Source organism: Psammomys obesus, unplaced genomic scaffold, assembly GCF_907164565.1.
Source record: "Psammomys obesus unplaced genomic scaffold, mPsaObe1.curated_primary_1811, whole genome shotgun sequence".
Taxonomy (NCBI): Eukaryota; Metazoa; Chordata; class Mammalia; order Rodentia; family Muridae; genus Psammomys; species Psammomys obesus.
Window position 1 is genome coordinate 386,010 of NW_026596214.1, and position 19,925 is coordinate 405,934.

At 40.6% G+C, this 19,925-nt stretch overlaps 1 protein-coding gene across 1 annotated transcript in view; it reads right to left on the minus strand.

Annotated features, from left to right (window-relative positions):
• Positions 1-19,925, minus strand: part of Phka1 (phosphorylase kinase regulatory subunit alpha 1) — a gene marked incomplete in the record, with an annotated part of 135,532 nt that overhangs the window by 18,461 nt on the left and 97,146 nt on the right. Inside the window, 7 exon segments of the mRNA XM_055595737.1 lie at positions 2,309-2,359; positions 6,149-6,187; positions 6,307-6,345; positions 6,638-6,753; positions 9,919-10,020; positions 16,741-16,870; positions 16,998-17,076. Of these exon segments, the coding sequence (XP_055451712.1) occupies positions 2,309-2,359; positions 6,149-6,187; positions 6,307-6,345; positions 6,638-6,753; positions 9,919-10,020; positions 16,741-16,870; positions 16,998-17,076 (556 nt within the window).

A 19,925-nucleotide genomic window follows, 5' to 3' on the forward strand; every position in this document is an offset into this window, starting at 1 on the left:
CTCCTTCGACAAGGTCACATCTCCTAATCCTTCCCAAACAATTTCATTAACTGGGAACCAAGTATTCAAAAATATGAGTCTATCTCATTCAAAATATTACAGCCTTGATAAATTAAAGGGACTTGCCCAAGCACAGATGGATCATCATTGGTTAATTTCACAAAAGATTTAAAGATTAATTAACACTATTTCTTCATAAACTCTTCCAAAAACAGAAAAGAGGGAACATTTCCTGTTGTATGAGATCCCATTCTATGAGCTCTCCAGCAAACCAAAGCCAGAAAAAGATATTACAAGAAAATTGAAGTAAAATGCTTTTTACGAATATGCAAAATTCTTCAACAAAATTAATTCACTGGATTACATACTATGATTAAGTGCAATTTACCCTAGCTATTCAAGGTTTTCAAAATACTTAAATACAAGCCTGGCAGTGGTGGCATATGCTTCAATCCCAGCATTCTGGAGGCAGAGGCAGACAATTCTCTGGGTTCAGGGCTAGCCTGGTCTACAGAGCGAGTTTCAGGACATCTAGGATTACACAGGAAAAAAAAAACCTGTCTCAAAAAACCGAGAACAAATAAACAGAATGGAAAATAAGCCTAGGTATAAAGGCTGGAGTTATGGCTTAGTCCTTAGGAGTGTGTACTTCTCTTCCTGAGGAGTGGAGTACAATTCCCAGCACCCATTTCAGGTGGCTCATAATCACCTTCAATTTCAGCCACAGGGGATCTGATGCCTCTGGCCTCCAAGAGCACTGTACTCATGTGAATATATGGATAATTTAAAAAAAAATAAAAATACTTTAAAATTATTTAAAATATATAAACATCAACTAGTATAATATGTTACATCTACAGAAGAAAGGCTAAAAACCTTTAACAAAATTCAATATGATTTCATGATTAATAAAAATACTCAGTAAGTTAGGAACAAAATGGATAGAATTCCCTCAATTAAGAAAAGTTGTCTTTTTTCCCTGTAAAGATGCTTAGGGAACAAAGAATGGCAGTTTCCACCCTTACAATCAGAACATGATAAGGATCCTCAATTTCACTTCTATTTAACATTATACTGGAGATTTTAGTCAGGATACTATAAACAAAGATAAAAATAGCTGTGTGTAGTGGTGAATGCCTTTAATTCCAGCATTCTGGAGGCAGAAGGAGAGAAATCTCTGTGAGTTTAAAGCCAGGTTGGTCTACATAATGAGTTCCAGGACAGCCACAGCTACATAGTGAGATCCTGTATTGGAAAAACCAACAAAACAAAAACAAGAAACAAAAAAGTAAAGAAATAGCTGTGTGTGGTGGTGCACATCTGTAACCCCAGCACTCAGGGAGGCAGAGGAAGGTGGACCTTTGTGAGTTTGAGGGAGGCCAGCCTGGTCCTCAAAGCAAATTCCAGGACAGCCAAGGCCACACAGAGAAACCCTGTCTCGAAAAAACAAAAAACAAAAAAACCACTTCCCCCCCAAAAGAAAAGAAATCAAAGCATCTAGATTGAGAAAGGGAAGTTATAGGAATCTTGAAAGCCTTTGATAGTGTACCACTTCAACTATTAAATGAGTTCAGTAAATGTAGTTAGAAAAGAATCTTCCTAAATTGTGAGCTTCATTAGGCCATTTCCATTTTTTTTCAATGTTGTTTCTTCCATGCATGACATTAAGTCTGCATTTAGATCACATTTATTAACTGAATTACTTCTCAGAGGACCAGCTACAACAAAGTAGCCTTTAAATTTAAAAGGACATCAGAATTCCCTGAAGAGTTTATTAGAACAGATTGCTGGGGCTTAGCTCAGTCTTTGTGATTTCAGTATCGCTAGGATATAGATCAAAATTTGGCTTTTCAAAACAATTCCTTGTGTCCATGCTGTCTAGTCCACTGTCTGATGCACAGTGATGCACACTTGCAATAGTTCAAAGAATAAATGTTTACATAACAAATACTCATGAAATTGATTTTTTTCTGAAATAAAAGAGATTGAAGTTTAACTCCCTTTCCTATCTTATTAGAAAAGAAACACACCTTTCCCTTTTGTATGAACTTGCTTTATAGTCATGTTAGTTCTGGATCAATTTGTCTTTATTTAGTTAGCTTTTTAGTTTTAGGTTTATTTTATGTGCATAAATGGATACCACAGGAGTACCTAAAAGTTATCGATAGTTGTGATGGGTATAGAATGCAGACCCCAATTTGTGTGTGTGTGTGTGTGTGTGTATTTGTATATAGTCAAATATTATGATCATATAACATTATATCAAAACACTTGAGAATGAAATATGAGACAACGCAAGATGAATTACCAGAAAGGACGGTGACATCAAATCTATACCTGAGGGATGACCACCATTACTCTATAAAAGAAATTGAGAAAATAAAATTTTGAAAGAGATGAGATAAGACAACCATTATGTGTGTTAAAAAGCTATTAGTACTATTAAAGTACAGACCATTTAAGTAATTAGCAAGCATGTTATCATTAAAAGGCAATGACATAAGTTTACTCTAATGTCACGGCAAAGGATAAAATAAATTAAAAACTACCCTGAAATATCTTTGCCTAGTAATTAGAGTACTGGTTAGTAGCAGAGAACAATATAAAATACCATACAGGTACGTAAGGATGAAAAACAATGTTATAAAATAAGAAAGTAATAACAATCTAGGCTACTTCTCCTCTAAATTATAGCCCTACCCTTTTGGGTTCCTTGGAAGACTTAAAGGTACTGAATATTTAGGAGAAAAACCTCAAGTAGCTGGAAAGGTCAAGTTTAACCATCTTATTCCTCTAGCTGGCAACATAGACTCTGAGTTCCAATCATATAAAGAACTTGTAAGTAATGCATGATGTCTAAAGATACTATAATGTAAGCTGGGTGTGATGGTACATGCCTTCAATCCCAGCACTCAGGAGGCAGAGGCCAGCCTAGTCTACAGAGTGAATTCCAGGACAGCCAAGGCTACACAAAGAGATCTTGTTGCAACAAAACAAAACAAATCAAAAAACTATAATGCAGTTAGCCTGTCACTCTCAACTAAAACAAACATTGTACACCAACCACATTAATGAAGTTGTTCTTTCCAGTTTCAAATAGAACAAATGTTCAGATAATTAACATGTAACAACTGTGCCCCGCATGTGTGCAGTATACATGGAGGCCAGAAAAGGGTAACAGATCCCCTGGGACTGGAAATCCAACCCAGTTCTCTGGATGAGCAGCCAGTGCTCTTAACCATTGGGCCAGATCCATCTTCTTCCAATCTTCCTCTTGCATAAAATATGAACACCAAAGTACATTTAAGGAAAGTACTCAATCAAATTGCCTTCAAAATCTGCTTTCAAGAACTGACTTATTCTCCTAAATGGTTTCAGAGTCCCCCATTTTAATTTTATTTTTTTCTTCACAATTTATTCATTATATATCCCAAATGAAGCACCCTCCTTCAAATCTTCCCAGTCTCACCCTCCTCCCCCCTCATCCCCTTTCCCTAGTCTATTGAAAGGGAGAGTTCTCCTTAGCCATCTGCCCATAGCTTGTCAGGTCTCATCAGGACTGCCTGGATCCTCTTCCTCTGTGGCCTGGCAAGGCTGCATCATCAGGGGTGAGTGATCAAAGAACAGTCAACTGAGTTCATGATAGAGGCAGCCCCTGATCCCCTTACTTGGGAACCCACATGGAGACTGAACTGCCCATTGACCACATCTGAGCAGGAGGTCTAGGTCCTCTCCATGCTTGGTCTTTGGTTGATGCATCAGTCTCTGCAGGATCCCCTGGGCTCAGAATTTTTAGCTCTGTTGGCTTCCTTGTGGGGCTCAGAGCTTCTTTGTAAAGAAACAAAACCTCCATTTTGCCTCTTCTCTCCATGATGCTTTAATGCTGTAAGCTTATAATTGTACATTGAAAGTGGGAGGGGTTTTAAGCCTTTCTTACAAAGAGCTAGTAATAACTCTAGAAATTATCTCTGTAAGTATAGTCTTTAGGTCATAGACCCTAAGTGAGAACTTGCTACTATTGTTCTTCTAAATGGTCACAGTATCGGACTGCCCCTTAAGTACTTATCTTCATACTAAGATTAGTGCAAGAAGCATCTTCCTGCGGTAGATGGTAGCTAATTTCAAAAGCCACGACTGGCCAACATGCAGAGACTAAGACACTGTGAAGTGCTCAGCCCTAGCATCACACCTCATCAAGTCTCAGGGATCACTGCAGCAGAGAGAGTGGAAAAATATAAAGAGGACCACTCTGGAAAGTGTCTTCCAGAAACGGCATGGTTGTTGCACACATGAGCTCATATCGTGCCCAAGACCAAGTCAGCCAAAATCTAAACATGGATAGGGAGGAGCTATTGGGAGCTGATGGCTGCTGTGGGAGGGAGAGTCAGTTCTGGTCAGAGATGAGGCCCCTAACAGGCTTCTCATGCTTTTGTAGAGAGCACTACACCCAAACACATGCAGGTATCACTAAGTGAAGTCCATGGGTTTGACAAAAAGAGTACGTGAGGTTGTGGGAGAAGTGGAAAGGAGGACTGGACAATGTGGGGAAATAATTGAGGACTAACTTTGATCAAAATGTATTATATGGATATGTGAAATTCTCAAACAATAACAAAGAAGTGCATTTAGAAGGGATGGAATAAGCACCCTCTCGATTTAGAGATCGTAAAACCAAATGATTCCCCACCGTTTTAAAAAGATATTAAGCACTCTGTGTAATAATACAATAAGTCATTCATTGTTACCTGTAGTAGAAAGAGGCTCTAATTTATTGTTTAGTGACTCCTGTTGTCTTAGCCCTATTTATGTGCCCCTCCTCTTCCTATACGCAGTAGCATTCACACATCTCTCTCATAGCAATAATGAAGTCTAATTTCGAGGAAAAAAAATCTAATAAAACATTCTGTCATTTATTTTTGTGGTGCATGTGCATGTGAACCCCCCCCAAAAAGGATTAAAAAAAAAAAACAAAACCTTCACCTAATCTGCTGTTCTCTCTTGCACCTATTCTTTCTTTTAATTTTCGTAAGACTAATACATTTTTTTAATAATTTTTATTTTTTAATATTAATCACGGGTTATTTACTTCTTTTTTAAAAATTTTTTATTAATTACACTTTATTCATTTTGTATCCCCTCATAAGCCCCTCCCTCCTCTCCTCCCGGTCCCATCCTCCCTCCCCTTTCTGCATGCATGCCCCTCCCCAAGTCCACTGATAGGGGAGGTCCCCTTCTCCTTCCTTCTGATCTTAGTCTATCAGATCACATCAGGAGTGGCTGCATTGTCATCTTCTGTGGCCTGGTAAGGCCGCTCCCCCTTCAGGGAGAGGTGATCAAAGAGCAGGCCAATCAGATTATGTCAGAGGCAGTCCCTCTTCCCATTACTATGTAACCCACTTGGACACTGAACTGCCATGGGCTAAAGTTCATGTGCGTGCATGTTTGGCCTGCACGTACTTACATCCACCATGTGTGTGCCTGCTGCTCATGGAGCCCAAAGAGGACATCCGACACCCTGGGACTACAGTTAAGGATAGACGTGAGCAACCACGTATGTGCTGAGAGCTGAACCTGCGTCCTCCAGAAAGGCAGCGAGTACTCTTAACCGCCTGATCCAGCCCCCATCATTTTTTGAGATTTATGTATTTTTCTTTTATGTGTATGGGTGTTTTGCCTGCATGTATATCTGTGTACATATGCATGCAGTACCCACAGAGGCCAGAAGATAGTATCACGTCTCCTGGAACTGGGGTTACAAACTGTTGTGAGCCGCCATGTGGGTGCTGGGAAAGAAAACCAGGTTGTCTGCAAGAGCAGCCAGTGCTCTTGAATGCCGAGCCTTCTCTCCAGTTAACTATTCTTAAAAGCAGTCTATGTACTTTTATAAAGAAAATCCATTATAAACTGCACATTAGTTGTAATAAGGGAACTCAGGACATCAGTTTCTTGTTATCTGTCCCAGCTACCTTCCTCCTAAAATTAAGTCATTTGATACAGAAAAGGGGACGCTATCTACAAACAGTTGTTGTGAGGGAGATGCCATGTTTTGTTTTTTTTTAACTATTTGTGGAAATCTCCTGAGATCATGCATGCCATATGGAATTAAAAGCTGGTTAAAATATGTTTTAAGAAGTCTCTGTTGTTTCACCTGACTCTCAGCTGAGATAGACAGTCTGCGAAATTCCATCTGAAAAACAAACAGTTCAAGTTACATTCAGAACATGAAACAAAATAAATTAGTGCAACAACGGCTGATTCTAAAATGTTTTAAGGCCAGTTAATGCTAATAAATATCTCTTGTTTCACCTGACTCTCAGTTGAGATGGATAGTCTACGAAACTCCACCTGAAAAAAAAAAAAGGTTCAAATTATACTCAGGATACAAAAATAAACAAATTATGCTAACAAAGTCTGATTCCAAAAGGATGTTTTGGGTTTGATTTTGGTTTTGAACAGCATTTCCAGTATTCTAGACTGGCCTCCATCTTGCTTTGTATTTGAGGCTGGTAATGTTATCAGTCTCTCGATCCTCCAATTTCTAACCCCTGTGTGTGGGGTTACAGGCATGCACTTCATGTCCAGCTAGGAATGTTTATTAATTATGACTACCTCAGTAGTTTTTCAGATTATATCTTACCTGCTTTATCTCACTTTTTAACTGCATTATTCCAGTTCGTTCTGTTTTTGTTGCTCCAACAGCACCAATCTCATGGATGGAAATAGCAGGACTCACATTTGAATTAGTGGGACGAACTATATAGAATGAGATTTCAAAGAAAAAAGAATAATCAGACTCATTTTCTCTACCATTTTAAAAAGACTTAAATGTGCATCCTTCTTTTGTTTTAAACTTAATTTTAAAAAAAAACTAGTATAACCTTGCTGTTTTAAGTGTGATCCTTGGACCATTAGCATCAGTAACACAGAAGACATTAGCAACAGAGTCTCAGGTCCCATATCAGGCCTACTAACTCAGAATCCACATTTTAGAAATATCTCCAGCCTGAGGGGTACTACTTTCTAACTTTGAAAGAGGATGATGATGATGATTTTGAGACAGGGTTTCTCTGTGTAACAGCCCTGGCTGGCATGCAACTCACTATGTAAACCAGGTTGGTCTTGAACTCACAGAGATCCGTCTGTCTCTGCCCTATGTGCCTGAAACCAGGGTAGAATACAGTTCAATACTTCCTGCTAAGAATAAAACAATACATGAAAAAAATGCATGTTCTGTGAATTAAAGATAAATGCATGTTCTATTAGAGTTAAGACCACAACATCCTGCTATGTTCCTTTCTCCTAGAACACTGGGGAACTGGAAAGTCCCCAAGCCTATATCCTAGCCAATCAGCTTAAAATGCTTTGTCTAGCTATGTAGATGCAATATACTTGGAACAAAATCCATTATGTTTAGCTAGTCAAATGATGTAATGCTGACCCTCCCCCCACCCTGGATTCCTAAACCTAGTTACCTGGCTGTTGCCTGGTTACGGTTTTTCCTATTAAAAACCTTTCTGCGAAACAGACCAGTGACACAGTCTGGCTTCTCAGCCCAGATTATGTCCCTGACCAGTCAGGTTTTCTTCAATATCCGTTAAACTTCCATCCATCTGAGTCTGGTGTTCAAGTGCTCAGTGTGCAGCTTTTCCTGAACCCTTCACAGTCTACGTAGGTACTGGGAACCGAACTTGGATCCTCTGGATGAGCAGAAAGTGCCTTTAATCACTGCACTGTCTCTCCAGCTCCCGTTCTCTTCTGTTGGGGAGTGGAGGAGTCTTAAGTGAATGAAATCCTGAGTCAGTATAGGTGCTGCTGATATAGGCATGGCCGTGTCTAGGACACCAATGCCTCAGCCCCATGGAAGTGAGTGGCAAAGCCTTCCCCAGGTGAGGTTCAGAGGGTTATTAGCAACGCCTTCCTTGAGTGTAAACATTGATGTGTTTGCAGAAAGTATCTACCTTAGTTTCCTTTTCCCGGATGTTTACAGCCTTAAGACTTTATGGAGATTAGCTAAACCTGCCTCGCAGTTCAGTTGTATGCCATAGCCCTGCCTCCCAGTTCAATAATTGTATACAACAAACACAATGAGCTTTGGGGATGTTGCCGTTTCTTCGTTAGAACCCAATCCACTGATTTCAGCTGTTGTGTGTGTCTGTACATGTTTGTCTTTTCTTCATTCCCTCACCACACCAGTCAGATCTGTCCCTGGAAGCCAAGACTTAAATCATACAAAACAAAATAAAACAAAACATGCTAAAGTCTGGCCATCCCTCCACTTAAAAAAAATAACTCAAGATTAATAATTGAACATAGGAGATAATCCTTTTTTTCCCCACTTCTTTTTGTTTTTGTTTTGTTCTGTTTCTTCAGGTATACAGCATAAATAGTATTGCAAAAACCCAAAGTACACACACACTGATCGATACATGCTGTATGCATGTACTAAAATGCTTGTAAATCTCAGTGATATGTAAAATGAATGCCTATTAATACAAACGTAGACATGCGTATGAAGATCAGCTTGTGACAAAGTCTGAAGGCATTATAATTTAAGGTTGAAAGGGTATAGTAGATTTGTTGCAACTACAAACACACATATACACCCTTACCATTATCAGTTCTACTAAATTTCTGCCAATTTGAACACAGCAAAGACTCAGACTGTGAGTTTTTAGTTGTCTTCCTTACTTAGGAAAATGAAAGGTAATTTACTACATAGTAAAAAAGAAACATGAGGGGCAGCAAGATGGCACAGCAGGTGTAAGCACTTGCTTCCAAGTTTGACGACCTGAGTTCAATTCCTGCGCCACATATGGTGGAAGGAGAGAACCAACTCCTGCAATTTGTCCTCTGGCCTCCACACACGTGCTGTGCTACCCCTTCCTTGATACACATAAACATATAATAAATAAGCTTAAGTAAACATTTTAATAAAATAAAACAGGAAAACATTTTAATAAAATAGGAAAAAGATGATATATAGGTGTGTTTATGCTTCCAAATCCTTTTTAAAAGGTGTCTGTGGAGTATGTGAGAGAAGGAGAGAGGGAAGGAGAGAGAGAGATGTGTCTGCAAGTAAGCAAACATGTCTACCATGCTGTACTTCTGGAGGTCAGAGAACAACCTTGAGTGTAGGTCCTTGACATCTATCTTGTTTGAGACAGGGTCTCTCTTGCTCAATGCTGCATGTGCCAGGCTAGCTGGGACACAAGCTTCTTGAGATTCTCCTGACTCTGCCTCCTATCTCCACAGGCAGTGTGCTGATCAGCTAGTTTTGTTGTCTTTTTTTTTTTTGTCAATTTAACACAAACCGAGAGTCATCTGAGAAGAGGAAACTTCAACTGAGATGGTGCCTCCAACAGACTGCCCTGTAGGCAAGTCTAACACTGCACTTTTGTGGTTAATGATTGTCGTCGGACAATTGCGGTAAGGTAGTCATAGGTTGGATAAAGAACAAACTGAGTGAGCCATGAAGAGCAAACCAGTAAGCAGCATTCCTTCATGGCTTCTATATCCGTTCCTGCCCTGCTTGATCGAGTTCCGGCCTTGGCTTCCCTCAGTGATGGACTTATAAGCCAAATAAACCCATTCTTCCCCTAGGACATGGGGTGAGCTGGGATTGCAGACAGAAGCTACTGAGTTCAGCTTCCACGTGGTTGATCCAAATTCAGGTCATCAAGTGTGTGCAGCAAACACTTATCTCATTGAGCCATCTCCCTAGTCCAGGACCTTTTGTTAAGTTGAATTTTTCTTTTAGTTTTCAAATCTTATTCAAAGGATAGCTTTACTTTAAATGTTTTGTTTATTGGATTTTTATTTATTTGGGGCTAAGAGCTCCTCCAATAAAAGAAAAACACTTTAAAACCAAGGATTAAAATTAAAATACCCTGAAGTATAAGTTCAGTGCATGGGTCTTACCACTTCGTTCCACTCCAAACTCTTTGCCACTGAGAATGTGATGCAGGAGGTTCTTCATGGCTGAAGGACTGAGATTCATCAGGTCCTCTGTGGCTTCTTCAGCTGGTGAACAGAAAGGCAGGCAGAAAGAATTAGAGTTTGTTGCCCATGTCCTCCTGATTTTCCATTTTCTCCTTAAAATGGGCTCTCACCACGTAGTCTAGGCTAGTTTTAAACCGATCATCTCTCTGTCGCAGCCTGTTAAGTAACAAAAATTGCAGGATCATGTGACCACACTTGGTGTGCTTATGAGGATAAAACCATATCCTCTCCTCTAACAAGGTGATTAGACCCTTTATTTCCTTTCATAAGATTTCTAAGTCACTTACTTTAGAAGATGTAAGTTACAGAGCCAATTTCAAACACCATATAATTGGCTATTCATATAGCACTTTGCTTTTAATTATTTAAGAACTGACTACCTAATTTTAGATTCGCTGGCCCACTAGTTTCTTCTTCATTCTATTTCCACAATGTTGGGTAACTCCCTATAGTCTTTATTTGAAGGTGTGAAGAATGAAGGATAACAACAGAAGTGGAAGGCATTCAGAGAACTGCACTGATGTACATGCACACATAAACTCTAAAGTTCTCAGTACATGTGGTTAAAAAATAACAGAGGCGAATCTATGAATTTATTAAGAATACCGAGAATAACTTCAATTTGTTTAACACTAGTCACTTATTAAGATTGCTGCATATAGGTCATCATTTTAAGCAATGTTAGTACAAGCAGGCATGACTCATAGCACCTGACTTTGAGCGGTTGACCATTAATTTTGGAGAGAAAGAACATGTAAATAAGAGAAATAACAATAAAACAACAAAATATTATGTACAACACAGGTTAAGTGAGTAATATAACCAGCAATTGATTGGAAATCAGAGGAGACAACAATCTCAAAGAATAGATACTGATAAAAATATTTTGAAGGAAGCACTACTGAGTTACTAGCTACAGGCCAGACCCAGGAATCTTGGCTTTAATCCTATAAAAATGGAGATCCATGGTTTTGATGACAGGAAGAAGCTATTACAAGCAAGAAAGAGTAGAGAATGATTTAGAGGACTCATAGCCAAACTTTGAGCAGAGTGCAGGGAATCTTATGAAAGAAGGGGGAGATAGAAAGAGATGGAGGGGACAGGAGCTCCACAAGGAGAGCAACAGAACCAAAAAATCTGGGCACAGGGGTCTTTTCTGAGACTGATACTCCAACCAAGGACCATTCATGGAGATAACCTAGAACCCCTGCACAGATGTAGCCCATGGCAGCTCATTGTCCAAGTGGGTACCCTAGTAAGGGGAACAGGACCTTTCTCTGACATGAACTCAGTGGCTGGCTCTTTAGTCAGAAGAGAGCAGCCTCATCAGGCCACAGAGGAAGACAACGTAGACAGTCTTGATGAGGTCTGATAGGCTAGGGTCAGAGGGAAGGGGAGGAAGACCTCCCCTATCAGTGGCCTGGGGAAGGGGCGTGGGAGGAGAAGAGGGAGGAAAGGTGGGATTGGGAAGGGACAAGGAAGGGAGCTACAGCTGGGATACAGAGTGAATAAGTTGCAATTAATAAAAAAATTAGCTAAAAAAGAATGACTCAGAGTTTTATCATTACTGGGATTTATTACTGAATAACCATACTGTGCTAGTTAGTTTTTTTTTTTTTTTTTTTTGTCAACCTGACATGAGCTAGAGTCATCTGGGAAAAGGGAACCTCACTTGAGGGAGTGGTTCTGTTAGACTGCCTCTGGCAAGTCTGTGGGGTATTTTTCGGTTAATGATTGGTATAGGAGTGCCTAGGTCACTGTGGGTGGTGCCACCAACCCATAAGAAAGCAAACTGATGGGAATTGTGTTGAATCTGTAGATTGCTTTTGGAGGGCATTTTCACTATGTTAATCCTGCTGAGCCATGAGCACGGGAAATCTTTCCATGTTCTGATAATCTTCAATTTCTTTCTTCAGAGACTTGAAATTTTTTTTCAAACAGGTCTTTCACATGCTTAGTTAGGGTCACACCAAAGTACTTCATGTTATTAGTGGCTACTGTGAAGGGTGTTGTTTCCCTAATTTCTCTCTTAGCCCTTTTGTCTTTCATATACAGGAGGGCTACTGATTTTTTTGAGTTAATTTTGTATCCAGCTGAAGGTGTAGGAGTTCTCTGGTTGAAATGGGAGGGAGATGAGGGATCGGGGCTGGGATTGGGAGGAGGCTACAGTGGGGATACAAAGTAAATAAACAGTAATTTATAAATATATAAATAAAAAAATGAAAAAGCAAACTGAGCAAGCCCTGGGGAGCAAGCAAGGAAACAGCACCCCCTATGGCCTCTGCTTCAGTTCCTGTATCCAGGTTCCTGCTTGAGTTCCAGCCCTGACCCCCCCCCACCACCACCAAGAAATGATGAACTTTAACCTGTAAGCTGAAATAAACCCTTTCCTCACCTGAACTTGCTTTTGGCCATGGTACAATATCACCACAACAGAGACTAACTAGGACATGAACCCTCTGAAAAAAACATTCCTTGATACCACAGTTGCAGAATCCTATACATTTACTTCAAAAAAAAAATCTACTGACTAGAAATCATTTGAAATAAGACAAACATGGCTTGAAATTCTACTATATACTGCTGATGTTACTTTGGGCACCTTATTTAAGTAAAATATTATTTAACATTTTTGCTTGGGGGGAAGATTTTGAGACATGGTTTCTCTGTGTAGCCCTGGTTGTCTGGGAACCAGCTGTGTAGACCAGGCTGGCCTCAAACTCACAGAGATCTGCCTGCCTCTGCCTCCTGAATGCTGAAATCAAAGGTGTGCAACACCACTGCCTACCTGATACTTTCCTTCTTTTCCTTCCTTCCTTCCTTCCTTCCTTCCTTCCTTCCTTCCTTCCTTCCTTTCTTCCTTCCTTCCTTCCTTTTTCATTTTTCAGTTTCTCTATTGGCAAAAATAGAATTACATTGTATTCTCTAGTGGGCTGCTATAAGGATTAAATAAGACAATGCATATAAATATAAAACCAAATAACAGCATTTGGTAAATAATAGTCATAAAATAATTGTTGGTTCTCTTCTTGAAAAACACACACACACACACACACACACACACACAGCCTTTTGTGCATCAGGCATTGTGACTCTTGCCTATAATCCAAGTACTCTAGAAGTGAAGGCCAGAGGATCACAAATTACAGGCTCACCTGGAGTACTTGAAAACATCTCAAATTACAAAAAATATAGATTCATTTATCTATTTTATGAGTATGGGTTTTTCTCTGCATGTCTGTGTATGTATCATGTGTATGCAGTGTTCAAGGAAGCCAGAAGAGTGTAGTAAATCTGCAGGGACAGGAATTAAGATGGCTGTTAGTCCCCTTGTGGGTGCTAGGACTGAAACCCAGATCCTCTGCAATAGAAGCCAATGTTCTTAACTGCTGAGCCATCTCTCCAGCTCCTCAATGGGGAAAAAATTAAAGCTATGTGGTGTAGTGGAAGTTTTGCTTTCTTTAAAAACTCAGTTATGTTATATAAACAGGTTTTTGTTTTAATCCCAATGGGGCTACCTTAGTTTGTCCACAGCTGATAATTTCCTCCTGCTGCTCACCGAGGGGTGTGGTCTTTGCCAGCTGGAGTTAGTGGAATTCTGAGGACTCTGGGAGAGTATAAATACCAGAGCCTAGGGAAAAGAAGGGGCTTCTAGGAGACAGAGGAGGAAGAAGGCTGCTTGTTCGTACTGCTGTGTTTGCCGTTTGCTATTTAGCTGTTCTGCTAGATATCCTGACAACTGAGATTGTTATATTCCCAAAGAACTCAATGACCTTAACCAGCTGAAACTAAGTCTGAAGAGATCTACATTCCCTTTCCTTTCTAACCTTCTTTCTCTCCTACCTAGAGTTGGTGGGTTGGAAGGGAGTAGAATCTTAAGGAACCTAAATAAAATAGTTAAAAGGTAGGGGAAATGGAAAGATGGCTTAATGGTTATCAGTGCATACTGCTCTTGCTGAGCAGTCCATAGCCTTAACCATCTGGAACTCCAGCTCCAGGGGATCTGATAACCACCGAACTACACAGAAACCTGTACTTACACAAATTCTCTCTCCCTCTCCCCCCCCCACTCTCTCTCTCTCACACACACAAACATAGACATGTAAATATACACATAATTAAAAATAAATAAAAAGCCATTTTAAGGAATTTAAATGAAACAAGTTTGAGTTTGCAATTGTGATTGTATTTTCTTTCTTTCTTTCTTTCTTTCTTTCTTTCTTTCTTTCTTTCTTTCTTTCTTTCTTTCTTTCTTTCCTCCCTCCCTCCCTCCCTCCCTTCTTTCCTTTTCTCCTACTCCTCCTTTTCTCTTTTTCGAGATAGGGTTCTCCGTATGTTAGCCTTGGCTGTCCTAGACTCACTTTGTAGACCAGGTTGGCCTTAAACTCACAGAGTTCTGCCTGCCTCTGCTTCCAGAGTGCTGGGATTACAGGCCTGTGCCACCATGGCCGGCCTGTGATCTCTCGCTCTTTTATTTTGTCATTCTTGTTGAAAACATTTTTAACAAAAAAAGAGCTATGCTGTCAAGGTCTGCCCCCAACCCCAATTCCCTTATACCTCAGGCACATTTCATTCACAGCCTGCAGACCTCATGTAGTCACAGAGTTATAAAACATTTTTTGAAATGTTTTGGAGATATGGGCTTAGCATACAGACTTTTGTAGATCAGGCTGACCAAACTCAGACATCTGCCTGCCACTGCCTCCTCCGCGTGCTGGGATTAAGGATGTGTGCCACCACTGCCTGGCTTTTTCTTTTCTTTTGCAACTCAATTACATGGTTCTCTCTTTCTTGTTTTTATTATTAGTTATATTTATTAACTCTGTATCTCAGCTGTATCCTGCTCCCTCATTCTCTCCCAAACCCTCCCTCCCTCCCTCATCTCCTCCCTGCCCCTTTCCAAGTCCACTGATAGGGGAGGACCTCCTCCCCCTTCATCTGACCCTGTTTTATCAGGTATCTTTAGCACTGGCTGCAAAGTCCCCCTCTGTGGCTTAGCAGGACTGCTCCCCCCCTTGGGGGGTGGGGAGGTCAAAGAGCCAGTCATTGAGTTCCTGTCAGAAATAGTCCCTGTTCCCCTTACTATGGGAAAACAATTGGTTACTGAGCTACCACGGGATACATCCGAGCAGAGGTTCTAAGTTATATCCATACGTGGTCCTTGGTGTAGTATCAGTCTCAGAGAAGACCCCTGTGCCCAGATACATTTGGTCTTTGTGGAGCTCCTATCCTTTCCACGTCATACTAACTCCCCCTTCTTTCATATGATTCCCTGCACTGTGCCGAAGGTTTGGTTATGAGTCTTAGTATCTGCTTTGATACACTGCTAGGTAGAGTCTTTCAGAGGCTCTCTGAGGTAGGCTCCTGTCCTGTTAATTGTTTTCTCCTACGTCCAATGCACCTCCCATTTGTCTTTCTAAGTGAGGATTGATCATCTTACCCCAGGTCCTCTTTCTTGTTTATCTTCTCTAGGTGTATAGATTTCATTATGTTTATCATATCTTATAGGACTACATGAGTGAGTATATACCATGTGTGTCTTTCTCCTTCTGGGATACCTCACTCAGAATGATCTTTTCTAGATCCCACAATTTGCCTGCAAATTTCATGATTTCCTCGTTTTTGATTGCTGAGTAGTATTCCATTGTGTAAAAATACCACAATTTCTGTATCCATTCCTGCATTGAGGGACATCTGGGTTGTTTCCAGGTTCCGAACTAAAGAAGTTAAAAAGCAATAAATCAAGCAATCCGATTAAAAAATGGGGTACTGAGCTAAACAGAGAATTCTCTGTAAAGGAATATAGAATGGCAGAGAAACACTTAAAGAGATACTCAGCATCCTTCGCCATCAGGAAGATGCAAATCAAAACGACCCTGAGATTTCACCTAACACCCATCACAAAGGCTAAGATGAATAACTCAAGGGACAACACATGTTGGAGAGGTTGTGGAGAAAGGGGAACCCTTCTCCACAGCTGGTGGGAATGTAAACTGGTACAACCACTCTGGAAATCAATCTGGCGCTTTCTCAGACAACTAGGAAGAGCGTTTCCTCAAGATCCAGCCATACTACTCCTAGGCATATATCCAAAAGAGGCTCAAGTACACAACCAGGACATTTGCTCAGCCATGTTTGTAGCAGCTTTATTTGTAGTTACATGGTTCTCAAGCATGTATTTCATAGGCAGCAAAGGCTGTGTAACACTGTCAAGAGGTTGGGTACACCTGTGTGACAACTATGCTGTATAGCTTCCTCCAGATCCCATTGTTTCTCAACTAAAACTGTTATCTTGACAAATTATCCCATAAAGATTTCAGAGTCTTGTTCAACAAGTGTTAATAAGATACTTACCTCCTCGTTTCATCATGATATTAACAGGGCCACTAACACGACGACACACCAGGTGACTCACACTCGGCGGCCAGAAGGTTCGCTCACTGAATCAGAACCCAATACAGTATATCAATCTCCAAAGGCCTTGAGGTGTTAGGAAGAGGTTAGCTGAAGGAACTTAGTTAAGAAGAATGTGGAATGTGGTGTCTCCAAGAGGTGACATTTTGAAGTTTCTGCACCGGTATACAACTTGCCATCTTTCTGCTCCCTTTGTCCGTGACTAACAACTACAGGAACCAAAGAGCCTCGCACAGCTTCTGTATCTCCCTTCCCCTCTCCATTCCAAACTCTCTGGATCTGCACTATAAGTGAACTCCACCTAAAATTAGTTACCGAATTAAGTACCTGAGCATCGAAGAGAGTGGGCCAGTTCTGTTGCCATAACTTGTATTATCAGTCCAATTCGAAGTCGGAACATTTCAGCAAAGAGGCCAGGCTGAGTCCTCATATACATGGCAAGGTAGACCATTATTTCCTGTATACGCAATAGTTATAGCTCAGGTTTCACAACGTCTATTTTGTTGTCTTTATAAATTGTCAGGTCAATTATAAACAAATATTGAAATATGAATTGCCAGGTTAGGACTTATGATGCTGCCTACCTGTGTAAGGATTGAGATATTCATGTCTCCCTCGCTGGCTTCATCTATGAGCTTGGTGAGTGCCTCATACGGTAGAGGTCTAAGGGAGAAAACAGCAAATTAGGACCAACTTCAACAATAACTTAAGTATGTTTTAAAACTTAAACCTCACTGCAAGTTCAAGCCAGTGCCACAACCCCTCATCACTTCTAGTTATTTCAGAACAAAAAGTTCATTCATTGCCTCTGAGGCCCCTTCTGGCCCCATTAACTTTTAATTTTCACTTAAAACTGACACCTCGATGTCTTTCCAGACTAGTCTTTTATGGTTAGTCTTTAACACATGACAAGTAAGCATAATGGCTACAAAGAAACTAATTTTAAGCCGTGCCCTTGGGGAAGTATTAAATTATTTTATAGTCACCTTTTATAGGATTATAGTGATCTTTTTGATAGTTTCATCAGTTCAGCTACAGTTGTAAACACACACAGGTATATACACGTTGGTATTTGTCACTCTCAGACTCTGTGAGTAGTCTTTTTATTGTGTATTTCTTTTTTTTTCAAGATTTATTTATTTTATGTATATGAATGTTCTATCTGCATTCACACCTACCAGAAGAGGGAATCAGTTCACATTATGGATGGTTGTGAGCCACCGTGTGGTTGCTGGGAATTGAACTCATGACCTTTGGAAGAGCAGACAGTGCTCTTAACCACTGAGCCAACTCTCCAGCCCATATTGTGTATTTCTTGAGGGGGGGGTTGTTTGCTTGTTTTACATAGAATCTTGCTATGTAGCCAGGCTGGCATTAAATTTTTGATCCTCTTGCCATAGGCCTCTGAGTGCTGTAATTACAGGCATACATTACCACAACTGGTCACACTCCATGACTCTCTCTCTCATTGACATAACATAAGATTTTATTTTTAATTGTGTTTACGTCTGTGGCAGGGGAGGCAAGGTGCACCTTAGTGCATAATATGCCCTCAGAGGTCAGAGGTGTTTATACCATTCCCCACCCCCTGGAGCTGGACTTGCAAGGGATTGTGAGCTGTCCCACATGAGTGCTAAGAAACAGACTTAGGTCCGGAAGGAGCAGCATCCTATCTTATGTGCTGAGCCATCTCTTCAGCCTCAATATGGGGTAGCTGGCAAGCATGTGCCCAGGCATGTTCTTTTGGAATGCCTATAGTGACACAAAACTGATCTTATATGTGATACAAGGTTTTGTTTGCTAAAAGTAATGCATTACAGGTTAACTGTGTCCTTCAATATTCATGTGTTGAAATTAAGAACTTTCGTGCCTCAGACTGTGATTTTTTTTTATTATTAGTTACATTTTATTAACTCTGTATCCCAGCTGTATCCCGCTCCCTCATTCCCTCCCAATCCCACCCTCCTTCCCTCATCTCCTCCCTGCCCCTTGCCAAGTCCACTGATAGGGGAGGACCTCCTCCCCCTCCATCTGACCCTGTTTTATCAAATATCTTCAGGACTGGCTGCAAAGGCCCCTTGGTGGCCTAGCAGGACTGCTCCTCCCTTGGGGGGTGGGGAGGTCAAAGAGCCTGCCATTGAGTTCCTGTCAGAAATAGTCCCTGTTCCCCTTACTATGGGAAAACAATTGGTTACTGAGCTACCATGGGCTTCATCCGAGCAGAGGTTCTAGGTTATATCCATACATGGTCCTTGGTTGGATGAACAGTCTCAGAAAAGACCCCTGTGCCCAGATACATTTGGTCCTGGTGGAACTCCTATCCTTTCCACGTCATACTAACTCCCCCTTCTTTCATATGATTCCCTGCACTCTGCCAAAAGTTTGGTTATGAGTCTTAGTATCTGCTTTGATACACTGCTAGGTAGAGTCTTTCAGAGGCTTTCTGCGATAGGCTCCTGTCCTATGTCCAAAGCACATCCCATTTGTCTTTCTAAGTGAGGATTGATCATCTTACCCCATGTCCGCTCTCTTGATAATCTTTTTTAGGTGTATAGGTTTCAGTATGTTTATCCTATCTTATAGGACTATATGAGTGAGTATATACCATGTTTGTCTTTCTCCTTCTGGGATACTTCACTCAGAATGATCTTTTCTAGATCCCACCATTTGCCTGCAAATTTCATGATTTCCTCATTTTTGATTGCTGAGTAGTATTCCATTGTGTAAAAATGCCACAGTTTCTTAATCCATTCCTCCGCTGATGGACATCTGGGTAGTTTCCAGGTTCTGGCTATTATAAACGAAGCTGCTACAAACATGGTTGACCAAATGTCCTTGTGTACGTGAACAAATTTTGGGTATATACCTAGCAGTGGTATATCTGGGTCTTGAGGAGCAGACTGTGATTTTAATGGAAAATATGCTCTTTAGAAGTGATTAAAGTGTAGTTATTAAGATAGTTCCTGATTTAATATGACAGGTGTCCTTATAAGAAGGAGAAGTTTTGGAAAGGGACATGGACAGGATGGAAAAATATGAAGAGACACAGGGGAAAAAAGATCTATCTACAAGCTAAGATGAAGCCTGAACAAGTCCTTGACAGCCTTCAAGGACAAACAAACCAGCACTGCAGACACTGTGAAACTGTTGGAGTCATTGTTGTTGTTTAATCCACCCAGTCTGACATTTTGTCATGGCAGTCCAAGCAAGTTAGCCAAACTATGTTCCTACAGCATAACTAAGACTTTACATATAGAATCTGTGACAAATGGGCCTAGGACACGTCTCTCTAAGCCTCCATCCAGAACTCTAAACTGGATCTCACAGGCATGTGTATGAATTGGGAATACGTTAGTGGACAGATACCACCACAGTATTCCCGACAACTTCACTCAACTTTATCCCTGGTTAAACCCACTAGCTAGGCATGGTGGTGCCTAATACTCAGGAGACTCGGGTATAAGAGGATTGCAAGTTCCAGGAAATCTGGAACACACAGTGATACTGTCTCA